The 17,981-nt window shown below is 43.1% G+C and overlaps 2 protein-coding genes across 3 annotated transcripts in view; one reads left to right on the plus strand and one right to left on the minus strand.

Annotated features, from left to right (window-relative positions):
• PMPCB (peptidase, mitochondrial processing subunit beta) overlaps positions 1-17,981 on the plus strand; it is a 267,948-nt gene that overhangs the window by 72,888 nt on the left and 177,079 nt on the right. The window lies entirely within an intron of this gene.
• The window catches only part of SLC26A5 (solute carrier family 26 member 5), a 42,342-nt gene that overhangs the window by 280 nt on the left and 24,081 nt on the right, over positions 1-17,981 (minus strand). The window contains exons 8-19 of one of the 2 annotated variants that reach the window (XM_032774521.2): positions 17,358-17,440; positions 17,109-17,256; positions 16,912-17,025; positions 16,489-16,566; positions 15,669-15,764; positions 13,795-13,901; positions 10,816-10,885; positions 6,746-6,838; positions 5,910-6,020; positions 3,515-3,721; positions 3,063-3,117; positions 2,264-2,370 (exon numbers count right to left, since the gene is read on the minus strand). In XM_032774521.2, the coding sequence (XP_032630412.1) occupies positions 2,264-2,370; positions 3,063-3,117; positions 3,515-3,721; positions 5,910-6,020; positions 6,746-6,838; positions 10,816-10,885; positions 13,795-13,901; positions 15,669-15,764; positions 16,489-16,566; positions 16,912-17,025; positions 17,109-17,256; positions 17,358-17,440 (1,269 nt within the window). Of the gene's footprint in view, positions 1-5; positions 2,371-3,062; positions 3,118-3,514; positions 3,722-5,909; positions 6,021-6,745; positions 6,839-10,815; positions 10,886-13,794; positions 13,902-15,668; positions 15,765-16,488; positions 16,567-16,911; positions 17,026-17,108; positions 17,257-17,357; positions 17,441-17,981 lie in introns of those variants that run through there. The other variant, XM_075064550.1, reaches the window with a different exon arrangement.

The following is a 17,981-nucleotide window of genomic DNA, read 5'->3' on the forward strand; positions in this document are numbered from 1 at the left end:
CAGGATTAAGAAAATCAAGTCACTAAACCCATCTTTATTTGGGATGTTGAAGACAGACAATTTTGACATTAACTGAAGAAACTGTACGGCTAAAAATATATACTGCATGTTGATACAAAAGGACTGTCAGCTAGATTAAAATTACAAAATTTACCCTGGCACCGGAATAAAAATGCTCCTGATACATTTAGTACATTCACGTAATCCTTTTAATTTCCAGTCATGGTTTCATTGCTGATGCCAAATTTTGCCCACTTGTGTTGCCAGCTGGATCAGAGGCAAGGCACTTTCCTCCTCCTCCTCTGCACTGAGGAGCATAGCTCATATATAAAGCCAACTAAATACAGTCCTAATTGTACTTCCAGAGAAGAGGAAGAAGTCCTTTGTATTGCCCTAAAGCACAGAACCTTTGTTATGATGGAACGATATGAAGCGTCATTTTATGGTTAAGGAACAATTAAAAGCTTGGCTATCCTTAAAACAGGAACTTTGTGCAAGAGTTTCAACAACGCTTGAGTCCAGCTCTAAAAAAAATACTACAGCTGGGTCAAGACAGGTTCTATCAGCTACAGCAATTAAAATTAGAGTGAAAAGAGAATAGGGAGTTTCACTTTAAGCACATCTGTGCCTTAGGAGGGTTGCCCTTGGTGTCAGGGAATATTTAAATTTGAACAAGTTTTCATTGATTTAACTGTACATATTAGGTTTTGCAAAATTTCATGGTACAAGGCATTTAAAGGCAGGATCAGAAACAAGCCTGCACTGGGAGCAGGATGATGTCGATGACTGAATAGGTCTCTTCTTCCACCTCGAATTATGTTTGGCCCTTGACTACCTGCCTGTAACAGTTTAAAAGGGACTGCAGAAGGTTCATCTGTCTCAGTCTGGTCACACCTCATTTAACCAGATTATCCTCAATCATTTACTACTAGGTGGTAATTTGCTATTTTCTAGTAGGTGTGACTCAACTGAGCACTGGAATTGTTTAGTAGGAATAGTAATATACTAATTACGTTTGATTTGAAATTCAGCCAAATGGGGAGAATATTTTGAGAATGAGGTGGGCATTGTTGAGACAGGTTAAATATAAAAATAGGAACATGGTCTGTACCATCCAGCTTAAGAAAACAGCAGTTAATGACACCAGCATGAAAAGTCACAAATCCAGCTAGTAGACACGGATAGTTTTGAACAAGAATCTCCTCTATATACCAGGGGTTGGCAGCCTTTGAGAAGCGATGTGCCAAGTCTTCATTAATTTAAGGTTTTGCATGCCAGACCGGCAGCGCAGGGAGCAGATGGAACCCCAGACTAGCAGCAGGCTGAGCCGCTCAGCCCGCTGCCAGCCTAGGTTCCGCCTGCCGGCCCCGCTCAACCCACTGCCAGCCTAGGTTCCATCTATCCAGGCTGGCAGCAGGCTGACGGCCAGGACCCCAGCTGGCAGCAACGTGCCACCTTTGGCACACATACCAGAGGTTGCTGACCCCTGTTATATACACACTGGCAGCAGTTTTTGAATCTGACTAAGAAAACCCTTTAAGACAGTGGTACACCGCATTGCATTGGTAATTGCAGAAAAGGTGGGTTTTTTTTTTTGCAAGATCCCACTTTGCTGGAAACAGTGTGACACATCAATTTGTCCATTACCTGCACTCCAGATGTTTCAATATTTTATCCAAAGTGAACTAATATGCAGCTTAGTGCAATATCCTCCAATGCCATGTTTCTAAAAACTTAACCCACCCTCATCAGAATGTTCCAATATCCTGTCCGCAGCAAAATATCCCTCTACCCCGATATAACATGGCCCGATAAAACATGAATTCGGATAGAATGTGGTAAAGCAGTGCTCGGAGGAGGGGGGCGAAGGGGGAGGGCTACGTACGCCAGCAGATCAAAGCAAGTTCGATATAATGTGGTTTCACCTATAACGTGGTAAGATTTTTTTGACGCCCAAGGACAGCGTTATATTGGGGTAGCGGTGTACATTAAGTTTAAGTTACACCCGGATTCAGGTAAGGAAGAGCACAGTTCAAAAATATTAAGGCAGCAAACCGTTTGTTCGTTATTCCTGTAGCAAATAAACTCCCCACTTCTGTAGAGTACCCGTAGAGGTGGATAGTCTTATGCTCAGTTTATACTGTGCAAATTAAGTGTTGGTAGAGTCTCTCTTTCTCATGGAGTTATGCAGATTTCAGTTCTCCATGTGAGATTCTGAATTACTAACAAAGAGGTCTGAGGCAGTTTGTGGAACAGACCCAACCTTCAGGTGGCAGGAGAGAACAGCATCGTGAACACTGTGAAACAGCAAATCTCTGGTGGTGGATTTTTCAAAAAAATTAAGTCGAGTCAGATCATCCATAACAGGGCCTGTAAAGCAAATATATTAAACTATAACCATGGCATACATGCATCTCATGCCTTGTATTTTTGTTTAGATTAACTAAGGGGGAGGGAGATAGCGTGTAGCTTTCCCAGTCTCAAGTTTTTCTGTTCAAAACAGATTTGAGACAAAAGATGCAAGCCAAATAATGCTATAGGTAAAATACACAAGATTTAAAGGTACAGCTGAGTAGATTTCCAATTAAAGATGTATTTGTGTGTATACTAGCACATCTTCATCCAGCCATAATATACCATTGATCAGTCTCAGTGGACAATGATAAACTTCCAAATGTCAGAAACCAGAAACATTATTGCACCTGATTCTCCTCACACAACGGTGTGACTCTACTGACTATAACAGAGTGAGTTAGGTCCGATTCAGCAAGGTACTTAAGCACGCTCCTAACTTGAAGCATATACAAGGTGTCCCACTGAAGTCACATGTTTAGGGCTATTCAAGTCAGTGGGAGCAGGATCAAGCCTTCGAAGAACTTGCTAAATCAGCGTTTTACTCTGGCACCAGTCATGGCCTGGTGGACTAGGCCCTGATTCTCCTCTCAAACCAGGATTTTTTTCAGATGTGGAAGACACTCAGACCCTACAGTGATGGCTGGCAATACAAAATCCATGGATGGATGCCAACCCCACCTGAATCCCGCCAAAACTCTACAACTTACCACTGCAGCCGGCTATACACACAAAAACGCCAACTTCTTCATATTCTTTTATAACCTGCAGAAGTTTAAATGGAGGTTTAATCTGTAGAAATACCTTTGTACATATCACAATTTCACTGGTCTAAGACAAAATACAAAATGCATTTTTTAAAAAGCTGTTCAGCTGCTTAACAGTTATTTCTCTTTTAAAATGACTCTTGCACAGCATTATCTTCTGCCTCTTCCATCCCTATAGCTTTTACATAGGCACTTTGTAGCTTAACTTGACTTGAGAGTTGCACAAGATGATCACACGTTCTCCAGTATAGCAGCAAGAACTTAGCATCAAAGGTGAAAGTTAAAACCTGTAGTAATTAGAGTTTGATGCAAGATCATCTGGACTGGCCCTCTTAGTGCCCTATAAAAGACATGACATGTATTTTGGTGGAGGGAATATGAAAGATATCACTTACTGATTTTAACATTTTTGCTCCAACTGAATCCACAAAGTTCACTGGTGTCAAGTCCAAAATTATACAGTGAACATTTGTCATTGGCTCCATAAAGTGTTCAAGTTCATCAGGAGATGTGCCTTGTGCATTAGCACCTGCAGATTTTCCATTTAGAGGTAGCTCATCATTAATTACCTCGTGTTTTATGCTTGTTTCCATGTCATTAGTCTTTAAGAGAAGATAAAACTCAAGAGCTTAATGACAAGTTGATACACTTGCAATAACGATTTTTCCACAAGCTTCCTTCAGCCTCTGATAAGGTCTGTGGCTTCAACCCACCCTCCCACATGTTTACATTCACAGGATTTATAACTGAACTTAGACCTAGCCCTCCCCCACCTTCTCTATATATGCCAATTGTACGTAGCAAGTTCAAGTAGATCTAAGACATGCCCTTACAGTGAGTTACAGTTTTCATTCAAAAACTTATATCAGCATTTTCTCCTCTCTGGCAATGGAAATAACCACACTGGCCCAGCAGTGCCATGAGCAGCTCATTCTGCTATAACACATTCAGGAATAAAAATCTCTAGGGCCAAAATCTTAAAAAACAAAAGAGCCTGCATGTGACATTGCACTCTATATGGTTTTATAAAAATATGCTAATGAGTGAATATAATGAAACTGGAATATGCTTCATGCAAAAGGTCTCTTGTAAGGTATCATTACAAAGCTTATAATCTACTGAGTGTGTTCATCCTATTTGTATAAATGTACCACTCTAGTATCTGAAACTAGAAATATGAAATATAACTCTGAGGGCCTATTGTAATTATGCAAAGTGTGGGCCATTAATGGTGGTTTGGAATCTTGATGACTCCCATTAACCAGGACAATTGTCTGCAGATGGGTGTGTTTTAACTGTAAGTAAGTCTTCCTGTATACGTGTGTGCTGGCAAGTGGGCAATGAAGTTTAGCAGTGACATGTGATTATGTCACCTGAACTGGAATCCATCTTTAACCTGGTGTCTTTCCATTGAGAAAGAGGGGATCGGAACCCAGAGAGGGACAAAGGATTCACGCCTTATGCAAAAAGATATATAAGGGGGGGGGAACAGAACAAAGCAGGAGAAGGGCCATCATGAAAAATCCCCTAGCTACCACCTGAGCTGGAACAAGAGCTATACCAAGGGAAAGAATTGTGCCCAGGCCTGGAAGGGGTCCAGTCTGAGAAAAAAAAAAAAAAAAACTTAACTGAAGCATCTCTGAGGGTGAGATTATCTGTATTCAGTTTGATTAGACATAGATTTGCGCTTTTTAATTTTATTTTATTTTGCTTGGTGACTTACTTTGTTCTGTCTGTTACTACTTTGAAACCACTTAAATCCTACTTTCTGTATTTAATAAGTAAAAAGTGATTTTTCTTAACTCAGAGTATGTATTAACACCTGGGGGAGCAAACAACTGTGCATCTCTCTATCAGCGTTACAGACAATGAACAATTTATAAAATTTACCCTGCATAAGCTTTATACAGGGTAAAACAGATTTATTTGGGTTTAGACCCCATTGGGAGTTGGGCATCTGAGTGTTAAAGACAGGAACACTTCAGTTAGCTGCTTTCTGCTACAGCTTTGGGGCAAGTAATTCAGACCCTGGGTCTTTAATGAAGCAGATGGGAGTGTCTGGCTCAGCAAGACAGGGTGCTGGGATCCCGAGCTGGCAGGGAAGGCAGGGGTTGAAGTAGTCTTGGCACATCAGGTGGCAGCTCCCCAGGGGGGTTCTGTGATCTAACCCTTCACACTACAATTAGGCTCTTGATCCCATACTTAGGCACCTGCCTGATTTTCAAAAGCACTGAGCATCTAACAGCTCCCACAGAGAATAGGCACATAAATGTGCACAAGTTTCAGACAGTCCTTGGCATCACACTCTGCTTTTCATCAGATCCCCCTTTTTCTGTTAACCAAATCAATAAGTCGTTCTTGTGTGCCGAAATGGAAATATTTATATTTAACAGGTTATTACTTTGAGTTAATTTCAGATTAGCCCACATTAGCTCAGATAACCCCAAATCTGCCTACTGTGAAATTTCTACACCTTTCTCTAAAGCCTCTGGCCATTATCAGACAGGAGACTGGACTAGATGGATCTTAGGTCTGATCCAGGATGGCAGTTCCTCTGTTCCTAGATCTCATTAAGCCCTATTTTAGAGAATTCTCTAAAACAAGTCTGAGTGACATTCCCTTTTTTGATGTAGTTCTCTAACAAAAACAGTCTGTGCTGCACAACACACATTTCTAAGCCTTCCTGTTTCAAGTAACATTCTTGTATAAATGATGCATAAAGAGCCAATACAATAAGATAACTTGCTAGATTAGGGGGGACAAAAGGCAAGTATTTACTCTGGCACTCACAAGCTTCAAGACTGCTTTCTTCTTGTGTTCATTTGTCTGCTTTAGTTCCTTGGCATGCCTTTTCTGGGCTTTTTTCTTTGCTGCCAATACAGCACATGGATCAACTCCAGTCTACCACAAAAGGAAAGGCATAATCAAATGAGGTTCAACTTGTTAAGACTATCATGTTACTTATTCAAAGGTCAAATGCATCACCTTAACATATTATAATATATGATTGCATTATACAACTTTCCTTAAAGGGGAAATGTACGAAGAAAGAAGCAGTAATCTTTGGAATCAGCATGTTAATACAATGATGAGGTGGAAATTTGAACCACAATCTTTTTCTAGATCAGATAGTGACAAGTTTCAACAGAACACTGATTGAGTGTGAGATTTATAGAGGGGAAATACTTTCGAATATAAAATATCAATGCCATTTGCTTCGTGAAAACAAGCACCACCCACCTCAACTGTATAAGATTCATCATGGAAGCTACAGAAAAATGTTTAAAAGATTAGTATGTGTATCATTCCCTCCCAATGCAGTCTTATCCCTTAAATATACGTTATTGGTGTTAAACCCCTCCCCACCAAATATGGCGGCATTTTGGTGGTGAGTGAAGTAATGTGTATATGTAGATAATTTGTATGCAGTGCCCTTCACAGAATCAAACTACAATTAAATTTCATATTCACCCCGCTAGGAAATCCCAGTTCATATAAGGGGGGGGGAAGAGACTTTGCCAATGGAGCTGAAAGATGATGCACAAAAGAATTAACCTTAAAGTTTTTCAGAGACCAGTTCACTATTTCAAAGGGGAGAGAATACTAAAGGAATTGGTTTTACTCACCTTTTTCTTCAGCGCACTTGCATACAATTCACTATTGGCAAAATAGAGGGATGCATTGGCCTGGAATATTTTTATTCCAGGACGTTCTTTCACCTAAGGAAAGAAATGTTACAATACATGAAATAGGATTTCATTTATTCTGGAAGGAAAGCACACATTTATATTTCTGCCACATACACAGTCACAAGAATGATCACAAATATTCATTGCTCGAACCACAGAATACGCAACATAAGCCAACTTCCCACTGCACATGTGGATGTCACTGAATGTCACCCATACCAATGGTACTGTTGTCTCTAGAACAGCCATGGAACAGCGTGAATGATGGGTAGCAAGCTGCAAATAAAGGGAAATATACTCCCACCCAGGATGCTGTATGGAAAGTAAATTAGGACCTTCCAATAGTTGTAATACAATAAAATACTGAGTGAGATCAATATCACATAATATTTGCATTTATATTTTTAACAATGAAAGAAAATAATTTAAAATAGAATTAAATCTAATGTTGCTATGAACACTAGGTATTTAATATCAGGAAATCATGCAGTTCTATAAATGCTTCTCTTCTCCTTCTTCCCCACTGATTTTATTGATACTTTTCCAATTATTTTTTATTTCTTCCTTTCTTGACCTACTTCATGGTGTCCTCAGTGACAAACATGGAAAACACAGTAACCTGATCTCAGATTTATATGGTTTTAAAGTACTTCATTTTTAAATGTTCCTAAGGAAAACCTCCCCTCCCCCCATTTGGTTACTGCTTTAATATTGTTAATAAAATCCCCTTGAAAGCAGATTCACAACTGTTTACACAGGCACCTGGAAATGAAGGTTACTCACTTGAAACCATTCTTTGAGGTGACTCTGCATATTTCCACTTATGGATAAAGTGCTGTTTGGTGCTACCTAATGATAGAACCTTCTCCACACAGTGCCTGCTGGAGCACACGTGTAGCCCCCACAATGCTGATTAATGTTCTGAGTGGAGGCTATATGAGGGGGTTCTCACACTATGTGCTGCAATCCCAAATGGGGTAGCCCCATCATAAAATGGGGTCATGGGTTCAACGGGCCAGATTCGTCCCGTGAGACGATGCTGTCTGCCCCGAACACATCTTGCCCTGCTCCAAAAACAGGAGACCACCATTTTGACCTACAAAATGGCAGCCTCCACACAGCATGACCTCACATGTACGGTGAGTGTGATGTCACGCCGTGCGGAGGCCACCATTTGTGGAGCATGTCCAGATACATTGGCTGTGCAGATGCCACTTTGCCATTTGTACCATCCAGCTGAGCAAGCATCCAGCTGAGACCTGAATCCAGAAGATCCTTACTTGTAGGCAGCAGCCTTATCAACAGAACATCCTCTGTGCCTGAGCGGTAGGAGCTGTGCTAGCCTTCTCTGAGATGGGAATCTATAGTGGCTTTCAAGCTCCTTAAGGCAGGACCCAAAGCTGCTTTTATGCCACTCTGAGTACCCTGTTGACACTCAAGCATAAAGAATCATTTTAAGTCATTGTCCACGTGCTGCCCTAGTATCACCCACAGGGCCTTCCTAAGTGCTGGCCTCATCTGCTTAACAGTGAAATCCTCTTTCTGGTCTGGGATAAGAAAAATAGACTCATTTGTATGCAGAGTATCTGCTTAAGCCTCCAGCAAAGGAGTGAGGAAACCCTGGCTGAACAGTCAAGAACGGTGATAAATCAGGTTTCTTAATTCTTCCTCTAGCCTCTTGGACGCTCTGATCTCGGATCCACTATGGATCTCACTGGAGAAAGCAACAGACCAGGAGGGTGAAGAGAAAGAAGAGGTGAGAAAGATCTGCCTGGAAATCCTGTAGAAGTCTTGGGAAGAAGATGCATACATGAATCTAGAGAAAGATTAACAATTTTCTCTGCTCTTTTCAGGTGAAGAGCGTACAAATTGCTAACACTGAAAGTCTTTCTCATCATCCTCACTCTGATCTGAGGAAAGCTCAAACATTCACCACCACACTAAAAGACAACTTTGGAACTGAGGATGGTCCTGAAACAGGAGGAAGGAGCTGGCCCAACAGACCTGGGGAATACTGGATTCAGAGAAATACTTGGCTCTGCACCTCTGGTCTGCAAAAGGGAAAACAGAACTGACTTGGATTTCAGAGACAGAACTGCAGAGGCCATATCAGACTATTTACATCTGTCCAATTCTGACATCTGGCATTGCTAACGGGCTGTTTTCTCCAGAACAGATACATTTGGCGCCGACGTGGCTCTAAGTTTCTTAAGCAGTTAGCCTTTTTTTCCACGAACAGTGCCTCTGAAGCTTGACAGCTTTAACAGAAGGAGCCATCACTGACAAAGATCCCAGTCTTGGAACCATTAGACAGCTTAGAAGTACCTGCAATCTGTTCTGTTTCTCCTTGTGGGCTCTGGGCATGACAGAGCACTCTTGCAAATAGAACTCCCAGGAGTGTGGCCTTACCCCATGCACCTAAGGCATCTAAAATGGTTGTCCGATGCCAGGAAGACAGTTGGGCACAAAGCACATCTCTGAAAACCCAGCCTCCTCTTTGGTTCTACCAATACACAGAACCAACCTTACAACCTAGACTGAACTCTCTAGATTTAAAGACGATCTTGTACTAAACAGACTACTAAAGTCAGAATACTTGGAATCGCTTGAGAGAGAGGAGTAGGAGAGGGTGCATGTGCACTCTAATGGGCAATGCTTGAAGCAGCAGTTAGGTAGCACCAGGTGACGTTACCCATAAGCGTGACTATGCAGAGCCACTAACAGAAGAAGCTCCGACACTTTAAACTGAAATGCTCTGGCCCAAAGCAGAGGTCTGGCATGCCACACATAGCCCAAGCATGTTTACAACAGAGTTAGAAACCCTAGGGGAGAGAATACCTAATACATTTAGCACAGCAGTGATATGGGACTAGTCTGTGTGGATATCAGCATACCCACAGACATCTTATTGTCACACTGTTCAAAGCATAACAACTTCCGGTGGCAACAATGCTTTAGGATTCCAGCATCGTTCTTTTCAATGCAGGTTTGTAGGAGACAGACAGTGATGTGGGCATATGGACCTTTCAAAAAGCAGCTCCCTTGATGACAGCTGGGCAAAGATTGCAAAAATTCCTGGCCAATGTTTGAATACAGAACAGTGAATTTATATCCCCTTTTTGCCAACAAAATGATGTTCCTAAAAATGTTTATGAAAAGGAAACAAAAAAGTGATGCAAGCACTCGTGCAAATACATAAATACTGCACAAGTACTAGCTCCGGAAGTGTTTGTGCAACCACCTTGAAAGCTCCTTGTAAGTTTGGGAGACAGACATTCTCCAAGAGCAGAAGCAATACCATGCAACTTTGGTGACTTCATACAACATAAACAGCAGATACAAAACAGCCTTGAGTGTAAGCCAGAAAGTGACATTATGCTCACAAAAATCATTCATCAAATAATAAATATGTTTGTGAAAATAAGGCTCGTCATGGATAACTGGAAAACAGAGAGGTAGAGTTCATAGAATGAAGTTTTCCATTGTGACCCACTTGCCCAGCTCTAATAAAAATAGACAACATTAGGTCTTTGGTTCTGTAGGTTTTCATCAATATAGCTAAAGCGACTAGTGGAGCTCACCCTGAATGGGTTCACATACAGCTCTGGTATTAGTCATGGTACTTATATAAACCCTAGAATCTTAAACTAAGCAATCAATTAGTAGATCAAGTGCTGTACAGAGACCTCTATTATAGGTGGTCTTTGCACCAGAACTTGTCATGCAATACCCTGCAATACAAACCACAGGGGAATGTGCACATTTATTATAAAAGCACTAAAATCTGAAACAAAATAGTGCATATTATTAAAGTGAAATAAGTTTGTTTCCCCACAGTGTAACCTTAGCATAGAAGAATGTAAGAACAGCTAGTTTCACAGCAGGAGGCTCTCACCACTATGCATAAAATTACAGCGTTAAGACGGTTCAGCCATTCCAGGAATCTGACTATGCTCTGTAACAGTAATTCCATAATAATAATTTAATACAGGAAAACACATTCCTACCTCTTCATACTCTTCCATGTCACTGTAAATGTCTGTGTTAGGAATCTGACCCAGGATTCTGTACTGTGGACTGGAGAGAAATGGATATATACGGTCTCAATATTACAGTTCACAGATTAGAGAAGAACACACATTAAAAAACAGCTTTGAACCTACACCAGATATGGCTACTGTACTTTAGTGCAGTGTCTATATGGACTAATCAAAACATGTTTTGAGGAAGTTTATAGCAAGAACATAATAAAGGTGCCATGTGATGATTAAACCATGAATCAAACTAAGTCTTTTTTAATAAAAAGGGCATTTGGAAAAATATCCCAGCCTGTCGGATGACCACCAACTGATGGACACCAGCTGGGTGGGCCAACTGCTGCAACTGGCCAGCAAAAGCTACAGGGCCAAATTCTCTTCTGGTGTAAGTTGGCACAGCTTCATTGACTACAATGGAGCTATGCCAGCCAGGGCTGGCTTTAGGCCGAAAGGGCCCCGCGACTTAAACACTTTTTTTTTTTTTTTTTTAAAGTTACCCTGGGTCCCTGGCTGCGATCTGCTCAGGGGTCTTCCGTGGTCCCGCTCCCTTGAGTGAAGCGCAGGTGGGAGGGCGGCAAGCCCCACTCTCCCAGCTGGAGCCCTGGCAAGCCCCGCTCTCCCGGCTGGAGCCACGGCAAGCCCCGCTCTCCCGGCTGGAGCTCCGGGCCTTTAAATAGCCTCCAGAGCCCTGGGGTAGTGAGGGGCTCCGGGGGCTATTTAAAGGGCCAGAGCTCCAGCTGCCTCTGCCACCCCAGTCCTTTAAATAGCCGCCAGAGCCCTGCCACCCCCATGCATTCCCCAGGGCTCCCGCGGCTATTTAAAAGGTCCAGGGTGGGGTAGAAGTTGGGGAGCCCTGGGCCCTTTAAATAGCCCCCAAAGCCCTGGGATAGCAGGGAGCTTGGGGGCTATTTAAAGGGCTCGGCTCCAGCTGCCTCTGCTGCACCCCCTGCCCTGCCCACACCAGCCCCGCTCCCCCTGCCTGCGGCCAGCTCTGCACCCCGTGCCCACAGCCAGCCGCTGTCAAACCCCCTGCCGTGGCTCCAGTCAACCCCTGCCACACCCCCCCGTGGCCCTGCCCAAAGCCAGCGAGCCCCACACACACTGCTGCCCACACCAGCCCTGCACACCCTGCCCTGTCTCCAGCCAACCCCTGCTGCACTCCCCTGCCTGAAGCCAGCCAGTCTCACACTCCTCTGTCTCCAGCCCTGCCAACCCCTGCTGCATCCCCCTCCGGCCCTGCCTGAAGCCAGCCCGCCCCACACACGCCCTATCTCCAACCAGCCCTGCACCCCTTGCCCTGCCTTCAGCCAGCCCCATGTCCACTTGTGCCCTGCAGTTCCCAGGGCAGTAAGCCTGCAGACCTGCTTCAATGAGGGGGGCAGGGAGCAGCTGGGACCCACACATGTGAAACGGCAGTCACTGTAATAACCACCGATCAACAGCATATATGATGGCGACATGTACATAATATATAATTTTATTATTATATAGTTTATTGAAGTAAATTTAATACATGAAAGAAATGAAAAAGGCTTTTTTTTTCCCACTTTTTTTTTTTTTTTTTCAAGTCATTCCCGCCAGGGCCCCACCGAAAATGTTCGAATTGGGCCCCACGCTTCCTAAAGCCGGCCCTGATGCCAGCTCACACCAGCAGAGAACTTGGGCCACAGTTTCAAAGAAACATCCTGCTTCTCAGAGGAAAGGACCTGATTCTGTAAGATGCTGAGCACTCAGCTCCCAGGGAATTAACTAGTGTATATACTCATTCATAAGCAAAAATTTTTTAGTAAAAAAGGGAAGCATCAGAGAAGGGGGGCGTCTTACGAACGGGTTAGAGACTGAGAGGTGGGACACAGCCCCTCCCCCGAACAGAGGGAGCAAGGAGAGGCAGCACAGCCAGCAGAGCTGGAAGGGAAGAGGCGGGCCCAGAGTCTCTCCACTTCTGGCCACACTGCTCTCCCCGCAACCTCCAAAGCAGCTGCAGCACCAGGGCTGGCAGGCTGCAGCCACACCCGCCGGAGCAGGCTGTGGCTGCGCTGCCCAGCCTGCTGGAGCAACTCCGGCCAGGCCAGAGACATCCTCCCCAGATAAGGTGGGAAGGAATGGGATGGGGAGAGTGTGGGGGTCCGGGCTAGGGGAGGGGTCATGTGAAGAGTAGTCACAGAGGTTACTCCCCTGACCCCCAGCTTCTGCCCCCTTCATCCCCCAAATTTCCCCACAGGTAAGCCACTGGCGCGCCGGGACACTCTGTTTACTTAGGTTTACCTCCGTGCCTACAGACGCTCAAGATAAACAAACCGTCTTGGCCCACCGGTTTATCTTGATGGCCTGGGAGCCAAAGATTGACGACCCCTGAATTATAGGGTCGGTTTATGAATGGGTTATAAAAAATTTCCATTTTTACTTATCCATCTTGGGGGGGAATCGGCTTATAAACGAACCAGCTTATGATCAAGTATATACGACATATATTATGCGGGTCCAAAACTGACCTAACATTGGACCAGAATTGACCCAACATTTCCCCCACTGGGACATCTCCCATCAAATGCTAACACATAACAATGACTTCTGCTTAATTGGGCCAGTCTCAGCATGCAATTTATGCACTTGACAAATGCCAGGCGTTAAACAAGTCTGAAATTCTGAGCTCTAGGGCTTTAATAAAAGATGATCAAATACAGATTAAGAATGAAACAGATTCTGCCTATTCCTGGGGTTTCATTTAGAACAGTATTTGTAGACATTAACTGCTGTCTTTTATGTACATTCTGTGGCTGAAGGAACAGAACTGGGCCCTGAACTGGGACACCCTCTGGATGACCCAATTAAGCAGATTCTACTGTACTCATGAAATGGGACTTCTGTTTTATTTCATCCCCTTTAAAAAAGGAAACAAAAATCGACCACAAAGCCCTGATTTTGAGAAAGAGGGAAAAAAAGTCTGACCTTTGTGTTCTGTAAATAACGGTTATCATTGCAAACGCCACAGCAGTAAGCAAGCCATAGTCTAGTCCCAGGAAAACAGAGGCCACAAAAGCAACAATCCAGATGGCCTAAACATCAAACAAAAGCTACGTATTAAAATGCACCCAGTTTTTTTGTTAACATGGCTCAGGCTCACATGTATACACCACCACAGTTCAAGGGGAGGTCACATTGCAGTGTTTCTCCTTGATGTAATGCAAGGCAATACGTTCTGAGGCAGACATGTTGGAGTGTTTTATAATTTGACATGTGAGTTGTAAAAAGAGAATTAACTCATTTTCGCTGTAGAACATGTTTTACTATGTGCCAGACATTAAACTTCCTATGAAGCTGTCCCTGTAAAGACAAACAGTGCAAGGGAGATTACAAGTAGCCCGATCGTATATCATTATCGTACTGAGCAGAAGATTCACCATACATTGATTACACAGCAAAATACCAGTAATGCTGATGTTTAGTATCGTCCAACAGACCTAGCGTTACCAACTTTGGTTGGATGAATTCCTGGAGGTTTCATCATGACATTATCTTTAATTAAAGATTAATCTTTAACTCCAGGAGACTCCAAGACAATCCTGGAGGGCTGGCAACCCTAAACACACCCAAGTAGCAGAATGGGCACAAGAACTCAGTACAGGCATCTCAGTGAAGTCCTCAAGAGGTGATGAATTATGGCGGGAGGGAATCAGGAAAGTGCAGAGGGACTGGGGAGATTAAACAAGGCACAGCAGGCTTGCAGCTTCTTATGAAAAAAGGGAGCTCCTGCTGTTTGGAGGATGGTAGTGCCTGTGCCAGCCAGCAGGACTAGGGCTCAGTGGTTTCTCAGGTCTCATGTGGTAGTGAAGGTCAGATGGTGGTTCCATGGGTGAAGGCCTTGTCCAGGAGTCTCAACCCCAGGGTTACCATAGTGGCTGCTACCCAGAGTATGTCTTAACTACCAGCTGGATCGGCGGGCAGCGATTGATCCAGCAGGGATCGATTTATTGTGTCTAGTCTAGACGCGATAAATCAATCCTCAAGCATTCTCCTGTTGACTCCTGTACTCCAACTTGGTCAGAGGCACAGGCAGAGTTGACGGCGGAGCAGAAGCAGTCGACTCACTGCAGTGAAGACACCACAGTAAGTCGATCTAAGTACGTTGTCTTCAGCTACATTATTCATGTAGCTGAAGTTGCGTAACTTAGATCGATCCTCCCGCCCCCCTCCACCAGTGCAGACCACGCCACAGTCTTGCAGCCCTAGTTCCCTGCCCAGGAGGTAACCAGTGTCTATGGGCATTTCTATGGTTTGAAAGGTCTTGCACACATTTTCAGCTCCCTCTATAGACAAGTGGGGCACTACCCCAGCAGCCATTGCTGCAAGTCCCAACAGTGAACCAGGTAACAACTTAACCTGCTACCATGGAATCATAAAGAGTAAGTGATGCCTCCTATGTGTCACTCTTGACCTAGGCCCACTATCAGGCTAACCATTCCTTGACAGTAAAGGAGAAGAGAGCAAGGGGATTTGTTTTTCATGTTACTGTAGAATCCAAAGGCTTTTGCATGTTCAGCCAGAGCTCTAGTATGTTTTCTGTAATAATACTGAAAAACAGTCCTGCTTCCACCTGCACCAAACTACTTTCAGCACTAGCTGAGCGACAATCTGCTGTTCACAACTGTTGTCAGGAACAGGGCATTTTCCTAGCAAAGTCTGACCCTTGTACTGTAACTTCATCTGATACAACAATACACTTCTAATTGTCTGGAAAGTTTCCACTCTTTTGTAGATTCTTGGGGAATGTTGAACTGTTGCTTAAAAAATTAATGTACATTGTGATATGCATTTTCACTTACCAGTTCGATCTTACTGGTTCTCCAGAAATGTGCTATATCTCCAAACTGTTTAAACATTCCTTTCAGATTCACCATCACGATTGCAGCTAGCACAGTCTAGGAACAAATTTAATGACATTTTTATTTTACCTTGAAAACTGTGTCACTCAGAAATAGCTTTCCCATGCATCATTAAAAGGGCCATGTTTATGCACTTTAATACCATTGATGGGAACCAGCTTGCAAGCCTGTTAAATGCACATTCCCTTTAAATAACTTTTCAGGCTACACGTTAAGATACTGTGCCAATTAAAGCTTTAGGGATTGCACATTATCTTGAATACATTGCACCAAAAACAAATACATTTATCTAAGAGAATAAAATAAGCAAATACAGTATACATTTGTGTGCTAATTATCTCTTCCCTCCCCGCCGATCTATTTCAATAGTCTCTTTCTCCCTTAACACCCCATTCAAAAATTCTCAGTTCCATACACAGTGTACGTATTTAGGGTGATCTTATTTTCATTTCTCAGGAGGAACAAAACGTCTAACATGGCTAGTATTAAATACAAGATGAGTGCTCTGACTCCTTCGCTATACTCTGCTTTCTAATTTAACCTAAAAAACCCAGAAGCCCACCAACCAAGGGCCCAATCCTGGAAGGCGTCGAGTGCCCTCCTCAGTCCCATTGACCTCAGTGGGTGTTAAGGGCACTCAGCACTTTTCAGGTTTGGGCCCTAAGCTGTTAATTTATTTAGATACAGATTTTGTGATAGTTAAGCAAAACTAGTTGACTTCTGCTCAAACGCACAATACCCAAAGGGAAAGTTCCCATACCTGTGGTAGTGGTTCAAAGAGGTAACCAATAGCCACAATGACTAACAGAACCATGATTGAGGACAGCGTACCTGCAATCTGAACAAAAAGATACAGGAAAAGACATTTCTGAAGATTAAAAACTGCCCAAGGCAACAAGACAGAGTGCAAACATTACTGGTTGACCTACATTGCACTTTCTGAAATACTGGAGGTTCAGTGATTTTCTGATCCCTCATTCCTGCTCTGTTAGTTTCATATTGATACATCCTCTGTGCTTCCGCTTTGGCCTCGGCTAGACTACAGTACCATGAGAAATGCTGTTCACTGGCCTCTGGTTGGTCCAGAGACAGAAGACCTGGATATGTTATCAAGCAACAGGCTCTAAAATCTGGAGTCCCAAAAAGTAAATGTTGCCTGGCCTGAACATCTGGACAGACGCACCTGAGTTTTCCCTCCAGTGCTCTCCTGAACAAGACTCCGAGACATTGAGCAAGTGATTGAGAAGGTTTGGAAGAAAGATCCTGCAGAATTACATATTCCCAAGGCAATAAGTTCCTGTTTTGGATGAGAAAGCAAATCAGATCAGGTTCTTGGGGTTTACATTTTCATAGCCCAGCATATAAAAAAGGGTAAGTTACCTGATTTCCATCAATAGTGTAGCCATGTTTAAGTGCAAAGATTTTGGCCATTGATACAGCCATGGAAAAGCCAACAATTGCTATTGCTAATGCATCTACAAACACTGCTGGAATGAGATTTATATCAGGTACTTTTGGAGCAAGTAATCTAGAAGATGAAATGATAAAGAGTTACTACAAAAATATACCCGCAACACTGAAACAAAGAGTATAGCCTGAATAAGGATATGCTTCGTTCACTCTCCTTACCCTTTAGGGATATCCCCAACAATATCCACTTCATGTGTCTTGGATAGATTCATTCCAGCTGAAACTCCAGTAGCTATTATTACCTAAAAACATACATGTAAACTTGTTTAGAAGAGTACAGATTATTTAGGCGCAGGCACACGTTTGAAAAAATAGGCCGAAAAGAGAGAGTATGCAATCTGAGGGGAAAACATCAGTTAGAATCAATGCTAAGAATGGATACTAAATGGATGTGATGGAAATTATTAGTCCATTAGCTTCCCAAGATTCACGCAACCCAGGAGAATAAGGAAGTCTCCTCCTCTACCCTACATCCTCTTCATTAAGGTACTCTGTCTTTACACAGAATTGAAATGGGGCCCCTGGAAGTACAGTCTCACATCTCTCAGTTAGACTGCCACTGCGTACCCAAACCCTGGACATTGCTCATGAACCCTAACATGTTAAAGAAAAAAAAATATCCAAGGAGACACTAATGACGCATACTAACACTTATCATACAACTCAAAGCACCTTCTAAAAGGAGCTAAGCAGTATTACCTCTTTTTTTCAAATAAGGGCCCCAACATTGAACGCAAGACTGTTCCTGAGATGTGAAACAACCTAATGAAAGAACATGGCTGG

The sequence above is a fragment of the Chelonoidis abingdonii genome, chromosome 1, assembly GCF_003597395.2.
Source record: "Chelonoidis abingdonii isolate Lonesome George chromosome 1, CheloAbing_2.0, whole genome shotgun sequence".
Taxonomy (NCBI): Eukaryota; Metazoa; Chordata; order Testudines; family Testudinidae; genus Chelonoidis; species Chelonoidis abingdonii.